We start from the raw sequence: 20273 nt of genomic DNA on the forward strand, positions 1-20273 counted from the left end.
AGAGTCTGATTAAACGGAAGGGTCTGGAGTGCGAGATTTAGAGAGGCGGCGAGCCACAATACATCCACAGGGGTCACAGTGGCGCAGCCCTTGTGCCGCCCTACTAGAATCTTATCTAACCTTACCGGGTTACAAACTCAGCCATGACTTCACGCTGTCTCCATTCTTTCAAGAAAGAAGGAAATTTCATATTTAATAAGCAAGCTTAGATTCAATCACAACTTCAGTCTCCACCACTGAATATAACACACAGACATAGTAATGAACAAACATATGCACAACCACAGCATCATAAACACTCGCAACAAATACAATAAAATAACGAGTTACATGGCGATTTGCAAGGTCCAAAAAGCTAAAAACTAACAAACTAAAAAACAAAATTTAGTTTACTAGCTTTTTAATATATAATGTTTTTTCTTTATTTATTTTAGATAAACAATATAATTTAATATTTTCATTAAATATTACTGTATAAAATATAAATTTGGCTACATAATAATACTTCTGAAGTAAAAATATAGATACATAAATTTAAGTCACTTTTTTTTTCATGTATTTAAGTCACTGTGCAAATTTATCCTATTAAAATTAAAATTTAATAACTGTCTGAATATATATTTAATCAGACTAAATATTTTCATACACATTTAATTCTGTTAGAAAGTATTTAAAAAAAAAAAGGAACTCAAAAGAAAATACACATTTTTACATCTTCTAAATATCACAAAATGTTGGTCCAAAAATAAATGTATTTTATTTAAATTATTAATTTTTCTATCTTTTCTTGTTTTAAATTTATATAAATTAATAAATATTTCTATATATACAATTCTATACAGAGAAACATATATCAGTCTTAGGCATTTTCATTCTCAAGTATTGTTTTATTTATTTATTTTTTTCCTAGAAAAATACATTTTTTTTCAATAATAATAACACTCTATAGATTTTTCTATAAAATAAAAACAAGGGAATTGTCATGAAACTTTAAATAGAAACTTGAGAATGGAAATGGTCATGTTCATTTCTATTTAATGAATTATCTAAATATTTAGTTCACAATTTTTTTTATATTTGAGATTCATTTTCTTAAGTTTTTACAAACAAATAAATTGGCCTAGACAAACGAATAAGAGCTTTTTTGCAAAAGTGATGCCCAAAAAAACAACGTTTTAAAAGAAAAATGCATATGAACATTGATAATCTATTAAGTTTTACCAATAAAAAGATTGTGGCAAAGTAAAACAATGGTTTTGTTTGATTTATTTTTCACAAATTTTAAACATTTAATTCTCTAAATATTCTTGGTTTTCAAACTTTGTTCTTTCACCGCAGATAATTAATTTAGGATTTCGACAAACTTTTGTTTTGTTTTCTTATGATGAGAATTAGGGAGGATAATGGGAATTAGGGAGAATAATTCTTTTAAGTTGAATAATTCACTGATCTCATTCTCATTATGTTCTCAGAACTCATTATGGTGAACGGACGCAACTTGATTTGACTGTTTGCTTCATTATCTCCCCAAACTACAGTTTCTAAAAATACGAAATATCAGCCCTTAGGAGTGTTAACTCAGGGAAGCAAGACATTTTGAAGAAAATAATAAACGAAAATATCAAATAACCAAGAAGGCATTTTTTTGTTGCTATCTCAGATTAATTCACAACTACTTAATCTGATAATTATTAATACAACTTAATTCATCACATTATAAACCAAATCCAATAAAAACAAAATAACAATAATACAAATTCAAATCGAAATAAAAGACATACAACTTTAAGTACAACTTACAAAAAAAAAAATTACTTAAAAAAAATAATAAAAGAGAAAGAAGTTTTCAATAAACGTAACTGTTTACAAGATTATTATAACTCTACATTGTACGGCAATTCTAAATGGAACGTACAAGAAATGAAATCAGTTTTATTTATTTGTTTTTTTCTTCTTTAAACGATTCCGGATAACTTTGAATAAAAAAAATAAATAAATTGGTTTATAAAATGAAACATGTACGCTAAAATTGTTAACTACCTACACCGAAATAGTTCTGAAATAGAGTATGATTCCATTATTGACATATTTACACTTCTTATTGTTGATTAAGCGGACAAGTTCAGCTTTTACTGATGCAAGAATATCGCTAGCAAAAGCCGAATAAAACAATCAGTTGTTTCTTTCTAGGAGATAATATTGTATCTAGTGCAAAAAAATACAACTTGCCACTTTCGCACCGCACTAGGATCCATTTAAGGCTTTCAAAATTGAAACAAAACAAAAACATTTAATTCACAACTAGACAAATCTAGAAGAAATTTTTTAACTGTATTTAATTTTAATTAAAAGGAAACGTTAGCCTGCATTAGAAAGAAGATAAATGAAAAGTGACAGGGGATTTATTCAGAATCACCAAAGAGGAAATTCTATAAATCTTTAGTCCCTAAAGTAGGCCATAAACCCTGGTTCCGCGATGGAACATGCTCCAAGCAGTTATGTCTCCATAGTTAATAGACTGTGCAGCGGTCACTGCGTACATTGTTATGGCGTGCTCCAAATATACAAACCAAAGAGATCTGTTTTTTAAAAAATCTATTGCCGGGTGATATAACTTAACCTGAAATTCTAAAAAACAGGAAAGCCTATGAGGAATTGGTTCTCTTCATAAACGTTATTAAAGCCTCCCTAGATAAAGATTAAGAACTTTATTAGTTTGTGACCTACTTTAGGGAACTAGAGAAGATTAAGAGAGGATTCTGGCTAATAGTGCAAACTGATGCCAAAGGAAAAAAAAAAAAAGGAAACGTCCGTGGCTGCGATACCTTGGAAAACAGAACCTCCCCTTGACTCAATTAACAATAAAACAATAAAAATAAGAAAAATAAGTAGTAAAATGTTTTTGAACTTTGCCTTTTAAATATCAATTTACTTTTTATGGCTAACTTTTCCAGAATAATTATTCACTTTTTTTGTAGCCACGTTTATTTTTATTGCCAGCAGAGAATTAAATTAATTATAATAATTCCCGTTTTTTTTAATATATCACAAAAAAAGTCAATGAAGCGATTGTTACATGTTATAGCGGATTAGAGGATTGTTTGATAGTGATCCAAAACTTCTACCAAGGGAGGTCAACAATAATCTACAAAAGAAATATTTAAATAACATTAAATTGAAAAGCAAAATGTAGGTGTTTGTTTTTTTTATAGACATGGTAAAATTTAAAATTAGATCTCAGAGGCGAGTAAACCTTCGAAATGGGTATCTGTAAAGAAGCAGCAAGCGTTATCACGCAAATATCATTATATCCCAAATGGTCAAATAATAAATTTTGTTATCAACCGAGTACAGTGTGGGCAAAAAAAAGATGTAGGCTACAACTGGTCGTAGGTGACGCAGGCAAAACGTACCAATAGGTTTTTTAGGCCTTTCTAAAATAAATGTACCATTACTATATTTCTATTTTTTCATCAGTATCTAAAGCATGATATTTACACTCAAATGATATAAGAACACTTTAAATAAAATGTACAGAAAAAAAGCTTTCCAACTTTAGTAGAGGAAAGGACGAATGAAAGGAAATAACGAAAAGATACAATTTTCACTGCCCTATTTTAAAAAAACGTAAATTTGGGAGCCACCAATATAAGCAATCATCTTATTCTATTTGCATGTTAGAAGTTAAGGTTACAGCTTTAAAAGAATAAGTAAAGAAGTTTGTTCATGATCAAAACATAATCCACACTAAAAAAACTTCAGTACTAGGGATAGCTCAATCGGCATACATTCACTTCAAATAAAGTAATATTAAAAAAGAAAAGAAAAAAAAAGCTCTTGTATTGTGCTCTTTAATTAAAAACAAGTATTTCTTTTAAAGAACGTTGAAAAGGGAGCCAACTAAACATTTCAAATAAATTAAACAAATACATTCAGAGTTTTTTCTTTCCATCTTTAAAAATTTGGAGGAAATAATTTCGATTCTCTAATTAAAGTGAAAAGCAAAATTGAAACACGGATCAAAAATCATGTATTTATCGTTATTAAAAATGTATTATCGCACTATGAAAAATCTTCGATGTTATTAAAAGAAATCATTTTTAGCTTTTTTAGCATTTTTTAATTAAATAAGTTAGGCAACCATTACTATGTTATGAGAAAATTAAAGAATAATGACTTAGAAAATAAAAACAAGCCATGTTACTAAACAAAACTACCATTAAATAGCGCAATCATAGTACTAATCATCTAGTGATTATGCAATAAAGTTATATATATTTATATTTAATTATTACATTACAATATTTATAATACTCTGTATAAGTATGAGAATGAAACTAATTCTCCAGATTATTTGTCTATTAAAATGTCAGTCCTAATTTTATTTTCATTATATTATATTTCAATAACTGCTTTCTTTAGAAGTATTTACAAATTATTCAACATATAACTCATAAGGGAGCTATCGCTTCTTTTGTTTAGCAGAAACAAAACAAAAAAACTGTGAAAATCAAAATAAATTAAATTAAACTCAGTAGATTAACTAAAAAAAATTTGCTTATCTAAATGTTACCAGACGCTGTAGTAATGTTCTCAGTTGAACTCCCTTTATCTAAGAGGATTCTTTCATATATGAAGTGTGTTTATTGATCCAGCGTAGGAGAAATCAGCGAAAATATCACCTTCTTCGTAAACACTCACTGACAGATCTGTTAAAGAGTCTGGCGATGATGATACCACTGGTTCTTGGGTAAAAGTTGGATCAATGTAGCGTAAATCTAATGGACCATTCTAAAAAAATATATATATACATATATACATAACTACTGTTTAAACAAATCAAAAAAGAAATTAAATGTCTTGAATAAAGGTTTATTAAATGTATACAATAACAATTTAGAATAATTTAGTAGAATAATTTTCTACTAACACTAAATTTTACAGAACTTGTCTAGTTAACCCTGGCTAGCCTGCCGTAATGAAATACATCACTTCAGGTAAATAATTGTGCAGCTACCTACCAGCCTGCGAAAGTCAAGACAAATTTGAACTTCGTTTTCAAATTATAACTGTTGCTAAAACTACAAAAACAGTTAGCACGCCAAGGTTAACGAATATTGTTGGAGCTGAGAACATTTACAAAATCTTGTCTGAACACTCACACCACTCTTCCCTCTCACTCTATATATATAATCAATGTACATAAGATACATTCTAGAAACAGAAGTTATTTTAAAATGCTAAAATATTTCAACTCGAAAATAACTGAAAAAAAGACAAAGATGCAGTGAATAAAAAATACTGGTTAAACCAGTCTCAACATACGGAACCGAATGCTGAATGATCAGTGAAAAAGATGAAAATAAATTAAGTATATTTGAAACGATAATACTGAAGAGAATTTTTGGGCTTATCAAAGAAAAGAGAAATTTAAAATCCGGAGATAATAGGGAACTATAAGAGTTATTTAAAGAAGTGCCGGTGAAAGAGTGGATCAAAATCAATAGATTAAGATGGGCTGGCCATTTAATCAGGCGTTCCGCTAAGAAGGCCATGCAATTAAGCTTTTTGAAACCCGTCCGCAAGGAGGGCCGAGCACCAGATGGATAGAACAGGTCGACCATGATTCCAGAAGATCTGGAATATCTGATTAAAGGTTGAAGGGAATTGGAGGAAGTTCTTGATGGAGGCCAGGACTACATTCAGGCTGTAGCGCGGGATAAGTAAGTACGTATGAATTCAGACATATACCGAAAATCCGTTACATAAACAGACAGGAAAGAAGACACACAAACCTTAGATACAACAATTTAAAAAATTATTATAATTGTTACAAGTAAAGCCTTGAAGATGACCTTAGATGTTGACGCGCCTTAAATAATTAAAAATAAAATAATACATAAGCCCTCCCTAATAAATAAACGTATGCCAAAGATAAGTAGGAAGTGAAAGTTGTTAAATAAATGATTTCAAACAGAAAATGCAAAAGTTACATAAAAACTTACAAGATCAGGTTTAAATGCTACTTCCAAGTCTTTTCTTTTGACTTTCTCCCAATCAATATTGTCAAAGAAAGGATGGTTTTTAATATCATCTGCATCTCCTTCTCCAGAACCTAATCTTCTTTTAGAATCTTTTTCCAACAGCTAATAACAGATATTTATTTATATGAAAAACTCACGAAAATGGTTTTGAATAATTCAATCATCTAATCTATATGTAACACAAACTGCAGTAATACAAAGCACAAAAACAAATATCACCTGAGTCATAATGCTTCTTGCTTGATAAGAAACTCCAGGTCTCATTCTAACCCCTTTATGCAATATCCTGTTATACATTTCTGCGGTGTTTGACGCGTAAAACGGTGTAAGACCGTACATCATCTCATACAATAAAACGCCAAGGCACCACCAATCCACGGTGCGATCGTAAGCCTGAAATAGTTTCGAAACTTAAGGAACTCTTTTAACATGATTATTTTTTATCGACTGTTAAACTTGTGAACTGAATAGAACATTGAAAATGAGGAATTTTTTATAGTCTATAAAATAAATGGTACAATATTCTTCGGTAAAGTAATTCTTTAATTCTGATAACATATTTATTACCTTACTAAAAAGTTTTTTAGAATAATAAGGATATTCATACCCCATTGTTTTTATTTTTTGTTGTTAGTTGGGCTCACGATTGGAATACACATAGAATTGTTAAATAATTAAAAATTTGAAGTATATATTTTTAAATTATTACATGGCAAAAATTGTCATGAATAAAATAATAATAAGGAAATAATAACAATCTTCCCCGTTATTGCAGCAAAATAACCCCTATTATTTGTTATATTCAATGCTCATAACGTATTTAACATAATATTGCATTTTAATCTGCCTCATAATTATAAAATAATGAGTGAATTCCCTTAAGAAATTTTAGCAGAAATACTAAAAAATAATAATGTTACGCTAATATCCCACAAATAAGCATATCAACAAAAATGTTACTTAAGAGTATGAATATATGAACAACACTAATTTATTTACAGAAAAACAAAAAACAAAAACAAAAATAGGAAACACAAAACGTCTTCACTTACGTTTAAGTATTAATAAAAAAAAAATTTCTAACCTCTTTTCTAATAACTTCTGGCGCTAAATACTGTGGTGTTCCGCATAGAGTATCAGTCCTGTCTGACTCTTTGGAAAGGCCAAAATCAGTCAACATTATATGACCATCTGAATCCACTAAAATGTTTTCTGGTTTCAGATCACGATATATAACGCCTAATGAATGAAGATGGCCAACTGCACAAGTTATTTCTGCTGCATAGAATCTTGCCCTAGCTTCAGAGAAACGTGTTTCTCTTTGTAAGTGGTAATACAACTAAAAGAAAGATACTCTTCAAGAACAATTAAATAAAAACGTAGCACCAAAGTATATGCATCTTTTAAACTCACATCTCCACCATTTATGTAATCCAAAACAAAATATAGATTGTCAAAAGTCTGAAAGCTGAATTTAAGTCCAACTAAAAATGGATGTTCAAGATTTTTCAATAAAACATTTCTTTCAGACATAATGTGCCTTACTTCATTTCTCTTCATAATAAGTTTTTTACTTAATACCTAAAAACACATGAATCTTTTAAGAAACACTTGTTACACCATTAAAAAACTTATAATTACAAGTTATAATAAACTTGAAAGAGTTCCCTTTATACATATCGTCGTATGAATAGGAGGGATATTTCGACTAAGAATTATGACAGGCTTCACCACTCTCCAAGAATAATTATCCAAGAACTTTTAAAGTAAAAAAAACTATAGGACTAAGTTAATAGTAAACAAGTATGACAAATCGACATGAAATTATCCTCCTTTGAGGATCTAACTATATGGTAAAACACGAAAATAATAAAATATAAAAGACAAATCTAATTCTTAAAATACAAAAATTGTATTCAATTTAAATCAAAACAACAATTTCCAGGACATCATTCACAGTGAACAAAATTCTTATACGAAAAAAAATTCTCTTCCTACTTTGTGGCATTAAATGTCAAAACTCACTTTAACAGCATAATATTTCTTGTCTTTGAAATGCATGGCTAGAAATACTTTTCCAAAACTTCCTTTGCCAATGACGCTAAGGAACTCAAAGTCACTAGGCCTTGCGCTGAAAAAATTTTAACTTATTTTTCTAGAACTTCCACTGTAATTTAAATTCATGAATAACTGAATTCAAAATACAATTAAGAATGAATTCTCTAGCTGAACAAACAGGAGGAAGTTTTTGTACTTACTAAATTCTTTCTGAAGGACCTAAGTCTACTTTTTCAGCTTCTTCTGTTTTCTCCACATTCACTTGGCGTTCATCTAATTTTAGGAACTGTTTTACTTCTTGACTGAAACATGCCAAATTAAAAATTGTAAAAAGAAGTATATAAATTTAATTATAACATAATAAAGTATTTATAATTAACTTACAGAGACATTAATTTTGGATCAGCTACAAGTTGTTGAATAAAAATGTCCAATCTGCAATAGAAGGTATAAATTACGAATAACAATAACAATAATTAATGTTTTATCTTCATTTTAAGTACATAACTTACCCATGTCTTCTAGCTGCAATAAATTCTGGATGTAGATTATTTCCAAAGAATTTCTTTCCAGGTAACTTTAACTGTAGATTCGGCACCTAATAAAAACTTTGTATATCAATATTTAATACAATTATTTTGTACTTTCATTCCAGAATCACTTTTATCCAGGCAATGAAAATTGAACGCTTCTAAAAAACTTAATGACTTAAAACTGAAGAAATGAAAAAACAATTATCTACCACATCATCACATCAAATAAGGTTATTACTGGGATTAGGGTCCATTTTAACTTCTTGATGCAAGATTAAATCTATGTATCTTACCCCCTCGTAAAAGAAAGAATTGCAATGTCTTGATATTTCTCATGCAATTTTAAGCTCCCCTAAACACTAAAATTGATTTATGGAAATTTCATACGGCTCTAACAATTTTCTTCTAAATTGAATAAGATTAAAAATTATTTTTAAATGCAATAGCAATCAAAAAAGATAGGACAAGGATTAAGTGAATAAATGCAAAGAGCTAAAGATATATGTAAATAATATCACTGATTTTACCGTCATAAAACGCATTTTTTAGTACCTGTGACCGGTTTCGTACTCTTATTCACCATCAGAAGTATATTAACCCGATGGATAAAACACCAAGTTTCTCAAACTACACTTGCTGACTGAATGAGGAAGGTTACTTAGTCAGCATGGTATATGTATTATTTAAAATTTGTTAATGAACAGTAAAACATTTTGACAAAAATAGTAAGATAAAATTAATAAAGCCTAAGTATGTACTGTTCATTATTTTTGGAGACTGAATCATAGTTTCAATAGGATGAAAAATTAATGCCAAGTTTCAGTCATTATAAACTTTAATGACTGAAACTGGCATTAATTTTTCATCCTATCATAAGTGTGTATTTATGGATTCTATAAGTTTTGTGCTTGTGGTAATAGTTTAGAAATGTAATGTTCAGGATTTTTTTTTATGTGAGGGGGCACACGAATTCAAGCAGGAAGCACTGTATCGTGCTGTTCACAGCTACTGGGTTATAACTATAAGTAATGTTAAATTAAATATTAATCATTTGATTATAATCACTTGAAAATGATACTTAAAAACGCATAATATTTTAAAAAATATTGAGAACGTGAAACATGCTCGTACATTATTTTAAGTAAGATTATGAAGGGTGTCGCGCTTCTTTTAGAAAGGCCGAAAAATGGGCCGAACTTCTTCTTTCACCGTTTTACCTTTACCTTTTTAAGAAAAAATAATTTGAGCACTCAAAGCAGAAATTATTTATATTTTACTTTTCGACGAAAGAATGCTGCTTTAGAACAACTATTTGGCTCAGACATTTTAATGCTTATTTTTCTTACATTTATCATATGAGGAATTTAAATTAAGAAAGAATTTAATTTGCTTATAGTAACACGTAGGTTATATATTTAAACTAGTGACATGGACTACTAGTGAAATTGACTATTGAGATGTACACAAAAACACTTACCTGTTTCTTCAACGAATCATGAAGTTTATAAAATTCATTGTATCGTCTAAAAACAAACCAGCATTCCTGAGGAGTTTCTACTGTTACTTTATAAACCTGAAACAAAAATAAATAATTTTTTTTTTTTTAATTTAACAGGCTTCTTTTTTTAAGGTGCGTCAAAATCTAAGGTTTTTGGCGCCTGGAGCCAATCTCCAGACAGTGTTCTCTCATTACAAACAACACTGTCCACCGCCGACAGAGAGCTGAAAGAAGCTCCTAAGAAAAGAAAATCTAAGAGCCAGCAGCTGGATTCTAAATAAGCGAACCACATAGCAAAGATCACTTTCCTGTTAACAGACTTACAAATAATAAAAACTGAAGTGAAAAATATAGAAGGTAGGTACTTGATAACTACCTTCCCCTACAAGTACCCCTCAAAATTATAATAACATTACAAAGCAGGGATTAACTATGAGGTTAACGTATTGGATTCCCACGCGGAGATCCAGGGTTCGAATTCAGCTGCTGGCCCTTTCTCTTCCTTCGGAGTTTCTTATAGCGCACTGTCTGGCGATGGACAGTGTTGTTTGTATCGAGAGAACACTTTCCTGAGGCCAGCAGTGCGGTAAAAAAGCTCCGAGCCCCAATAACTTCAGATGTAACGTACGTTAAATTAAATTTTAAAAAAGAAAATTACCTTCAACAAAAAATTCCAAAATTTATACATCCAAGTCTTACTATCAATTTCAGAAGACATACTGAATTCAAGTAATTTTATTTATTTTAAACAACACATATATATGCATGAAGAATCTTAGCGAAAACCACGAACAGTCACAAAGCCTATTCAAAGTGTATATTTTTAGAACTTTTTGAATTGCATTTCACAAGCATTTGTCAACTAGATTCAACACCCACACATACTAAATGTTAAAATTAGTGAAAAAAATATGACTGACTCCTAAAATAATATTAGCAACAATAAACAGAATAGAAATGGCTGTATTAAAATACATATATATAAATAACGCTCGAGTACGTGACATTAAACGTTCTAGTATTCTTATCTAAAGCAACAAAATAATAATAAAATTTAATTGTAGTGCAATTCACAAATAATTGACATTTTTTCTACTCAATTTAAAAATATAAAAATAATTAAGTATTGATATATATACCTTCAAAAAGTTATTTAGAAACTTTTCACTACACGATGTTCATTTTCGAAAACTGTCTGAAATACGACGGGTTACCAGATAAAAGTGCAACTAAAGCTTAAACTAAAGTGAGTTAAGAGAGAAAATATGGCACAAATCCGGCTGGATGCCAAAAAAAAAAAACCTTACTAAGTAATTGCCACAATTTATAAATAAAAAGCAACGACTACAATTACTAACATTCTATTATTAAACTGTTTAATAGTTTTTGAGGTAACAACACTATTTCCCTTTTTTTACTATAATAGAAGGAGGGAAGCGATCCAGCCAAAAAGAAAAATCTCATCAATAACCCCTCTTCTTTGGGGGGGGGGGCAAACATAAAAGACTTTCAATTAAAAATAAAATGCCTTTAATATAAGATATTAACTTCAGTGACACAAATCTAAATTTTCAGTTTAATAATAAAATGATACTGTTAAAAAACAGACGCTTCCCTAGAACCTCACATCAATATTTCCAGACAAAAACTTCCCAACGAAATTCATGGATAAGTTTAATACGTCACAATGTTATAATTAAATCCCTTGTTCCTTTAGCGAATTCTAGAAAATTACAGGAAAAAAAAAACCTTGAAATCTTAAAAATTACAGATACATATCTTAAAATTAGTAACAATAATTTAGCAAAATCATTGCAGTAATTAGTATTGATGTACGGAGCAGGTCTAATATCCTAAACGCCTAATGAATCAGGGTGAAATCTATCCTACTAAATTGCATTTCAAGACACCAAACTTTTGCCGAACTTGGAATCCTGAAATCTAAACTACCTCTTCTTCAGAGTTCATGGCTTCCGTACAAACGACTAGCTTAACATCTATCTCAACAATGAAAAGTCGCCAAAACTTAAAATTTGTAATCTGTCTCACTAATGTTTCCGAAACTAGGGTTTGGGCCGATGTCTGACAAGCAGGAATGCGGGTTTCCTTATTTTCCAGTTTTGGTGAGTTTTTCCGAAAATAACCGTATTTACCCAGCGCATTTCTTATGAGTTGGATTCTTTGTAAAGGAAGTGGGATCTCAGTATTTACCGGTAAAAAACTAAGAAAAGAAAAAAGGTAACATCTTGAGAGATTCTTAAAGTATCTTATCTTCTGTTGGAAGTTTAATGAGAGACCTCATGATGTTGCTTTCCGGCGCCATAAGAAAAGAAACGTTTGAATTGATGCCGGAAAGTACTGGCATTAGGGAATGGCAGACATTCCATACAATGGACATAGGTATAAACAATTACACTGTACGAAAATTTCTTGATTGTTTCGGAAAGAACACGGTAAATATTGAAAACAAAAATTCAAGGATCAAAAATGGTTAGAGGCGAAAGTCTGTATAAAACTACTACTACTAAACTAGAATCAAGGATAAACTTGAACCAGATTAGTCGGTTGACTGGTCTACTAAAACGGAGCAGCAGGTGCTACAGAAAGCACCTCCTCAATAGCGAGGTTGCAATATTATCATTGTCACCTTGAAATCCATAGCCGATCAATTTCAAAGAAAGAAATCTGATCTAACTGACAAAAGCATATCCAGTTAGCAAGATTTCGTAATTTAAAACACATTTGTAAATTTGAAATATGTAGTTGCAGCGAGAGTAAGTGAGAATAAGTAAGTTCGTAAGTATTCTTTCAGATTAAAAATAGTTCATAATGCATAAGATTGTTCGTTCGACGAATGTTCGTTTAACAAGTTTTTTCGTAAAATTAAGAAATGAATCCCTTTGTTTAATACCAATAGTTCTACGAAAAAGTTTAATTATTTACGCCTTATGTTGATTTCTAGAACGCAAAGTACGTAATTTTTGGACTGTTAGCAATCCATGTTTATAATTTTATCTTTTTATCTAAAAATAATTTTATCAGCCAATGATACGTTAAATATGGCTGACAAGATTTTTTCCAAGAAAATGTTAATTATTATAACAATTAAAAAAATAAATAAATTTATTGTTGACGTTGCTGTTTTGAGAATAACTAACTCATTGAATAAATACTGGCCGCCTTAAAACATTAATTAAAGAATTTCTGTTTAATAATGCTTCAGACAAAAATTGATTAAAAGTAATGAAATCAATGCAACTAAGACTCCACTAGTCTTACAACATAAAGATATGGTAAGAAAACTGTTGTCATAACAAAACATTTTTATATAATTTTCTTTTCTTCAAGTGCTCTTAAGAAACAATTATTGACATGTTTTTTTTAATAATTAAAAGTCATATTTGCTTATGGCTAAAAACTAATTTGCTAAACATAGAAAACTGAATTTTGAGTGTCAAATTTTCGGACAGAGTTGTTTTCATTACAATATATATATATAATTAGGTACTTAGTGCAGAAATATAATACTTTCAGAACTTCCTGTATTACAATTATTAGAGCTTTAATTTGTAAATTTTTGTATGATCTTGTAAAAATAAATATAAGATGGAAGGATAACTATAATTAATCAGTGAAACTCTCTCCGACAAGGTACCCAGCCTCGAAGAAAAGTTCTTTACCTAGGTGTACTTCTTGCTCACTTCATGAATACGAAGTTCCGGATAACCATTTCCCGGTGCTAATGCATCCATTATTTTTTATGCTCCCCACTGTAAAAAGCTTTGCGTTCTAGAATTACCTTTAACTCCATGTTCCCTCTGAAGGGCAATTTCAGAATGATGAACATCGAACTGGTCGATGTTCGGTCATCGGGCTGGTCGTTGGATGGATCTAAAAGCCCATGCAAAAAAGTCACACTATCGTTCTAATACTATTAGAAATTAAATATTTCACAAAAAATCCCAATTTAGAGAAAATGAATTGGACAAAGTGATTATTTAAGAATTTATTTTTGAAGCTTTGACAATTGTTTGGAAAGGAGTTGGAATGATTTTCTTTAAACTATTATTGTACTCACTAAATGCAAGCATCTTATTATTTACATTTGTAACATTGTTCCAGGAAACTTCATTTAATTGGAGTTCAATGTAAAGAATGAAATTTAGCGCTCCTCTAAAATCCGGTTAAAAAGAAATTGTTCAGTGCCCACTACTTCATTACCAGCACTTCTCACTGCTGAATTGTATTCTTAGTGAAGGATTTAACAACCTATGTTGGCGACTGATTCACTCTCCACAACTAAATTAAAGATATAAATATATTTTAATGAAACTGCTTGTTAATTTTTTACACTTTATTGGTGTAACGCCCCTCAAACAAAGAGCCCATGTGCACACTGCCACCTATGTGGCGATCTGATAGTAAATTTGGGCTGGAATAATGTGAATAAGTCTAAAAGTTGAAATGACACGGATAAAAAAAAAAAATCGTTATGTCCATACCATGGATTTATGTTAAGTGTGGAAAAACAGCCTGCATATAACGTAAAAGCTCCTAGAAGGCGTTTAAAAAAAATGCAGGAAACGTGAGCCGACCAAAAAAAAAAAAAAGACACTGAAAAGTAAATTCCATAATGTACAGAGAAGGTTAGCAAACAGTAGAACAGTTGGGAGAAAGTTTGAACCCGGCAGACCCAATTATTAAAACTCTAGAAAAAATACAAATCAAATAAATAATTTCCTTGATTTTTTTTTTTTTTTCTTAAGTAAACATCGAAAGGTATGAAAGGGATTAAAGATTAGTAAGCTGGGAGCAACTCAACAAAGTCAAACGTTTTTCTTTAAAACAGAAATGAAATACAAAAATGATAGATTTTCTCTGGACAAACCTCCTCTTATTCACAGGGAGGTTTATAAAATAAAAGAAAGTAAAAAACCCAATGTATTCTGGAGATGTAGAACTTCTTAAAAAATTTTTACCAAAATAAAAATCTCGAAAAATGGAAAATAGAAAATCTAACAAGTTATTTTCTTCAACAGTGTGAGTAATTAAAAAAAAAAATTACATTAAGTTTTATAATTAGAAAATACTCTTACAGTGAACTTCTTTGATTCTATCCAAGTCTCTGATTTCTGTACTTTAGCGTCTATCGTTTTCAGTCCACTCTCTTCTGAAGCCATACCTGCACCCACTAAAAAGTAAAAATATTACTAATTTCAAAATTTGTGTAACAAAAGTTTATATTTTAAAAAAAAACAGAGAATTAAAAAACTGCCTTGAAATAAGAAGAATCAAAAAATATATAACTACCTGTACATTTTTTACAAAATACTGCTAAAATGAGGAAAACACATTTTTTAAAAAATGCCTTAAACGATTGAAAAATTGTTTTCATTATGGGAACTGCCACGATTTAACTTTCTTGGTGAAGTGTGATTAAAGAAAAAAAAAAAAAAAAAGATTATTTTATTATACTTTTCTTATCAGACCTTCGCTTTAAAGGCATTAACATTATTGCAAACATAATACTATAAGAATAGTACTCAAAACTCAAGGAGTGGGTGGGAGCGATGTTTAAGAAAATTAATTATATTTAGAATTTTTGGTTTATTTATATCAAGTAATGACCACAATTAAGAAAAACATGTAAAAGAATAAACCTCTTAGTATTTATATACGTTCATGAAAGCAAAAAGGCAAAATTACGCTAATTTATCATACTATCTGCAATTAATTCATACAATGGAAAGAATTAATTACTAACTACAACTTTATAAGCATTAATTAAGTAATACCTCCAAGGCATAAGTATTGAGCAAAACAAAAAAACCTAAGAAATAATTGATTTCTGAAATTATCACTACACCTTTTATTTAAAATTAATAATTTTAAAAAATATTTAATAGATAACTTTTTAATCACCTCATTTAGGTCAAGATTCTGTCATTATTACTGGTGAGTACAAGGTGGGTTGATGAATATATTCTGATTAAATATTCTTATTTCTATAACTATTTTTACCTTCTCTAACTTCTAGAAAGTGTTGCAATCATGCCCAATATGTGATACTGAGATTCCCCATGCGGATCCTCTTAGATTCATCCAACATTAACCTAATGATTAAAACCCCTCAACGAAAGACGGCTTTAGAGTATGGATTTTCAGTTAAGAGACTTCTTCAAACTGGCAACACTAATTATTACATCTTTGCAATCAACTGATTGCACAGATCTTTAACTTAAGTTGAGCATGTTTTCAAAAAGAATTACGCCTTTGGAAGAAGGGTTTTTAAAGGTTTCTGACTTGCCACCACTTTAGTGCAATGTATGGATCTTTCTCATCTTTCTTTAATCAGACAATAACAGAAGATAATGACTTGCTTAAATTTCGAGTTTCAGCGAATACGCTGCAGTTATTTTTTCTTAAATTTTAGGGTTTGGTGTTATAAAATAATCAACATCAACTTTTACAATAACTGTTAATTTTTTAAATGAAAACCAAGAATTTCCAACTTCATATTATCAACTGCATAAAACTACGAGTACTGAAATAACTTGTGTGACTAATTAAAGCTAAGTTCACAAAATTAACATTTCCGTATCTAATAAATTACATTGGGAATACCTGCTGAATAAAAATTTTTGATAGAAAAAAAAATACCACTTCACTTTACAATCACAATGATAAGCAGTATGTTTATAGCAGGGGAAAAAAAATTCTTTTGAGTATTCATAAATTTACTCCAAGTAGATTAATAACGTTAAATTTTTCTATAGTAAATACTGATTTAGTAAGAATAGAATAATACTCTCAACTATTCTAACTTTCTCTTTCCAAGTAAAAGTCTACAATATGGATCATACGGATCGTATGGAGTTTTATCGAGCCGCGGATAGTAAGCATTAAGTTCTGAAAATTCCATATGGATACGAATTGGTTTGTGAGAAAATAAATGAAGCTAGCTGAAATCTTAAAAACTAAAAATTTTTATAAACCTTGAAAATTTATATCTATTGCAACAAGTAAATTGTATGTGAATGCACAAATTGCTCATCCAAATGAAAAATTAAAATACTCAGTAAATAGTAACAAGCATGCATAAGATGTACATTTAAATGAACAAACAAATTAACTTGTCACTGACTGATGATTAAAAGAAAAGATTACACCAAATCTGATTCGAAATAACTTTTCTTCTTATCGAGATAGATAAAACAATTTATGCTCAAGAATTAACTTATTTTTATAAATGAAGTCTTACTTTATTCGTATACAGTATTATTTTAACCAATTTAAAGTAGTAGTAGTAGACTTTATTTAACTAATAAATTACAATAATTAAAATAAATATACATTATATAATGTAATAATAAAGATTTTATCTCTGAGCAATTGATCGTCGGAGGAGTCTTCAATTTAAAGTATAAGAAATCGTAAGAGCCATTTTAAACATAATTTTAGGCTGTTAAATGAAAATCACTACTTTAAAATGGCAAAACAATGCTGATTTAAATTTCATATTTGTATTCTCTTGGGCTTTATCAATTTCTTTTTAAAATTAAAGAAAAAAGTGAAAGAAAAATGGATCTTTGCAATATCAGACTATCTTAAAAATATGCTTAACATCTTAAACTTCTCTTTTTCTAACTCTACTTTCTCATTGAATGTTGGAAAAAATCAAAGAGCACCCGTCAGGGTAAAAAAAAAAAATGTCTACTACTATTATGTAATGAATAAGGATGTTGCTATTAATAAAATTCAACTCTATAATCCTTTTAACAACAGATGAAAATAACTTAGCAAACATATTATTCCTGCCATTTTTGTTTTTACAGATAAGGAATCTCAAAATAAACAAACTATATAAATGATTATGATGTAATTTAAACGTACCATTAAAAAAAAAATTAAATATCCATGTTTCTTCAAAACTGTGAAGTAACAAAAGTCACCGAAGTTACAAACCGATAATTTTTACCACGAGTTTACAAACACAACAACACAGGATGCCAATTGTTTGGAATGTTTGCTTTACAGAAGGTTGATGTGGTGCAATTAAAACAGTACCTAGTGAATTCCAGGAACAGCTGTCCGTCCAATCAGCTTACGGATTGGAGTAGTGGTTACTATTACTAGAGCACATCTTACACACGTTGAGGACATCGTAACTAGTGCATACAGTAAGTAAAAAATGTGAGTAAGTAATTATAACAGTGCTGTGCATATACAAATAAACAAAAAAAAAACAGTGGCAATTTGCGTATCTATAAAGAATTCTGCTTCTTATTTAAGGTGCATTACACGAAAGTGAGATAGGTTATGTAGTGATAACTAATTTGTTTATATAGTTTACCTTAATAAAAAAAATGTATATTTGTGTTGTTGAAATATTAGTTCATTAGTTATCTGTTATAGACTATTCGTCGAGTTTAAATAAAATGGGTGATCTATTGCTGGATTCAAACATTCGAGGTTGTGTCTTCTTACCAATAGTTGTGATAACATTTCTTGTAGGAGTAGTGCGACATTATATTTCCGTTTTAGTCGCTTCAGCAAAAAAAGCAGAAATTTTACAAGTGCAAGATAGTCAAGTCCTAATAAGAGCGAGATGTCTGCGAGAGAATGGAAAATATCTTACAAAATCCTCCTTTCAAATGAGAAGGCATTATTTTAATAATGAAGAAACTGGTTATTTTAAGACACAAAATCGTGCGTCAGCTGTACAAAACCCAATGACCGATCCTTCTGTTATGACTGACATGTTGAAAGGAAACATTACGAACGTGCTGCCAATGATCATCATTGGTGGATGGATAAATTGGATGTTTTCTGGTTTTGTTACAACGCAGGTACCATTTCCGTTGACTTTAAGGTTCAAACCAATGCTCCAGAGGGGTATAGAATTAGCTTCGTTAGATGCTTCATGGGTTTCGTCAGCATCTTGGTATTTTCTCAATGTTTTTGGTTTAAGAAGTATCTACGCTCTAGTTTTAGGAGAAAACAATGCTGCAGATCAATCTCGTCACTTTCAAGATCAGATGTCCGGTGCCGCAGTTGCTATGCCTCCAGATCCTAAAGCTGCATTTAAATCTGAGTGGGAAGCTCTAGAAATCTGTGATCATGAATGGGTGTTGGCAGACGTCGGGACCGACTTAGCAGGATCAGTTAAGTGTACAACCTCAAAAGCTGCTCCAAGTACACAAACGAATCAGCGATAATGCACTTATAATTATCAAAAATGAAACTATATTCCTTTTATAATTCTTTTTCTTCACATCAAACTTATTTAATAAAGTCTTACTGTTTTAGAAAAGTGATTCTTCATTTTTTCCCACCTATTTCTGTATTGAATAAAAACAAATTGTATAACTGAAAAAGTTTTTTTGCATGTTACCGAAGTCTTTATATGTGTGGTATGACCATGAATTTTACATTTGCACTTGAATTTTTTTTTGTCACGGCCAAGCCTTTGATAACATAATCAGGTCCTTTAATTTTACTATAACTTGAGGACAGAATTGATGTAGTTAAAGGCACTAGATTATTATAATAGTATTTGAGATTTCTACAATTTAAAAACAGCGTCTAACTTCTGTTCATGGTCATGATCTTCTGTTCACTAAACCTTCCCCATTCAGTACACAAGTTTAATTACTGAACTCCCATTTTCAATAAATTTACGACTTATTTCATTAGAGATAAAAATAGAATACTTAAAACACTAAAGCAAAATTGTGATAAAGACAAGCTTGTCAATTTGATAAGATTCAAGCACTGGTAGTTACACTACTTCTGCAAGTTGACAGGTGATTATTTAGATCTTTTTCAAATCATTTCTCCAATAATGGCATACCAGTTGTGGAACTCGGCTTCAAGGCTAGGCCTCAGGAACGAGAATGGAGAAGAATCAAAGAAATTTAAAGAAGTAATTAAACAATTATCTCTTATAATCAAGTTATATTTTTTTTTCTTTACCTGTGCCTTATTATCTATAGTGGACTGTTTATGGTTTTACTATCAAAAGCCTAACCAAGAAGTAATTTATGTAATAAGTACAAAGACCTTGTACTGAAGCGACATTCACCAGCCGAACTGTACTGTACTCCGAATTCTATCTCCAGAAGAAATAGTACGTAAAGT

General features: G+C 30.0%; 2 protein-coding genes across 5 annotated transcripts; one reads left to right on the plus strand and one right to left on the minus strand.

The window, feature by feature from the left end:
• Positions 1-371: 371 nt before the first annotated feature.
• Positions 372-18168, minus strand: LOC141451485 (serine/threonine-protein kinase Sgk3-like). Of its 4 annotated transcripts, XR_012456836.1 has the most exons (13): positions 15444-15566; positions 15230-15324; positions 10113-10208; positions 8615-8700; positions 8487-8537; positions 8303-8404; positions 8070-8175; positions 7458-7625; positions 7129-7383; positions 6264-6437; positions 6006-6146; positions 4574-4791; positions 372-4501 (listed from the first exon to the last, which is right to left on the minus strand). XR_012456836.1 is itself a non-coding variant. In XM_074122921.1 (12 exons), exons 2-12 carry the CDS (start codon positions 15311-15313, stop codon positions 4627-4629), a joined length of 1428 nt encoding a protein of 475 aa, XP_073979022.1. In that variant the 5' UTR covers positions 15314-15324; positions 18027-18168; the 3' UTR covers positions 372-4626. The 4 variants fall into 4 exon arrangements, 3 of the variants coding, with proteins under 3 accessions (XP_073979022.1, XP_073979023.1, XP_073979021.1); XM_074122921.1 differs by lacking the exon at positions 15444-15566 and adding an exon at positions 18027-18168 and having other exon boundaries at positions 372-4791; XM_074122922.1 differs by lacking the exon at positions 15444-15566 and adding an exon at positions 16056-16709 and having other exon boundaries at positions 372-4791.
• EMC3 (ER membrane protein complex subunit 3) lies at positions 18066-19446 on the plus strand. Its single transcript, XM_074122930.1, has one exon. It carries the CDS (start codon positions 18572-18574, stop codon positions 19349-19351), a length of 780 nt encoding a protein of 259 aa, XP_073979031.1. The 5' UTR covers positions 18066-18571; the 3' UTR covers positions 19352-19446.
• Positions 19447-20273: the final 827 nt, after the last annotated feature.

The sequence above is a fragment of the Rhodnius prolixus genome, unplaced genomic scaffold, assembly GCF_049639745.1.
Source record: "Rhodnius prolixus isolate KJV_2025 unplaced genomic scaffold, Rpr scaffold_8, whole genome shotgun sequence".
Lineage (NCBI taxonomy): Eukaryota > Metazoa > Arthropoda > Insecta > Hemiptera > Reduviidae > Rhodnius > Rhodnius prolixus.

Excerpts from the sequence above, each read along its gene's own strand:
- LOC141451485 (XM_074122920.1), bottom strand. The coding sequence starts at position 15,528 with ATGAAAACAATTTTTCAATCGTTTAAGGCATTTTTTAAAAAATGTGTT. Across the intron at positions 7,384-7,457 it reads ATTACATAAATGGTGGAGAT|TTGTATTACCACTTACAAAG; the intron begins GTGAGTTTAAAA and ends TCTTTCTTTTAG. Across the intron at positions 6,147-6,263 it reads CAAGAAGCATTATGACTCAG|CTGTTGGAAAAAGATTCTAA; the intron begins GTGATATTTGTT and ends ATCTGTTATTAG.
- EMC3 (XM_074122930.1), top strand. The coding sequence starts at position 18,572 with ATGGGTGATCTATTGCTGGATTCAAACATTCGAGGTTGTGTCTTCTTA.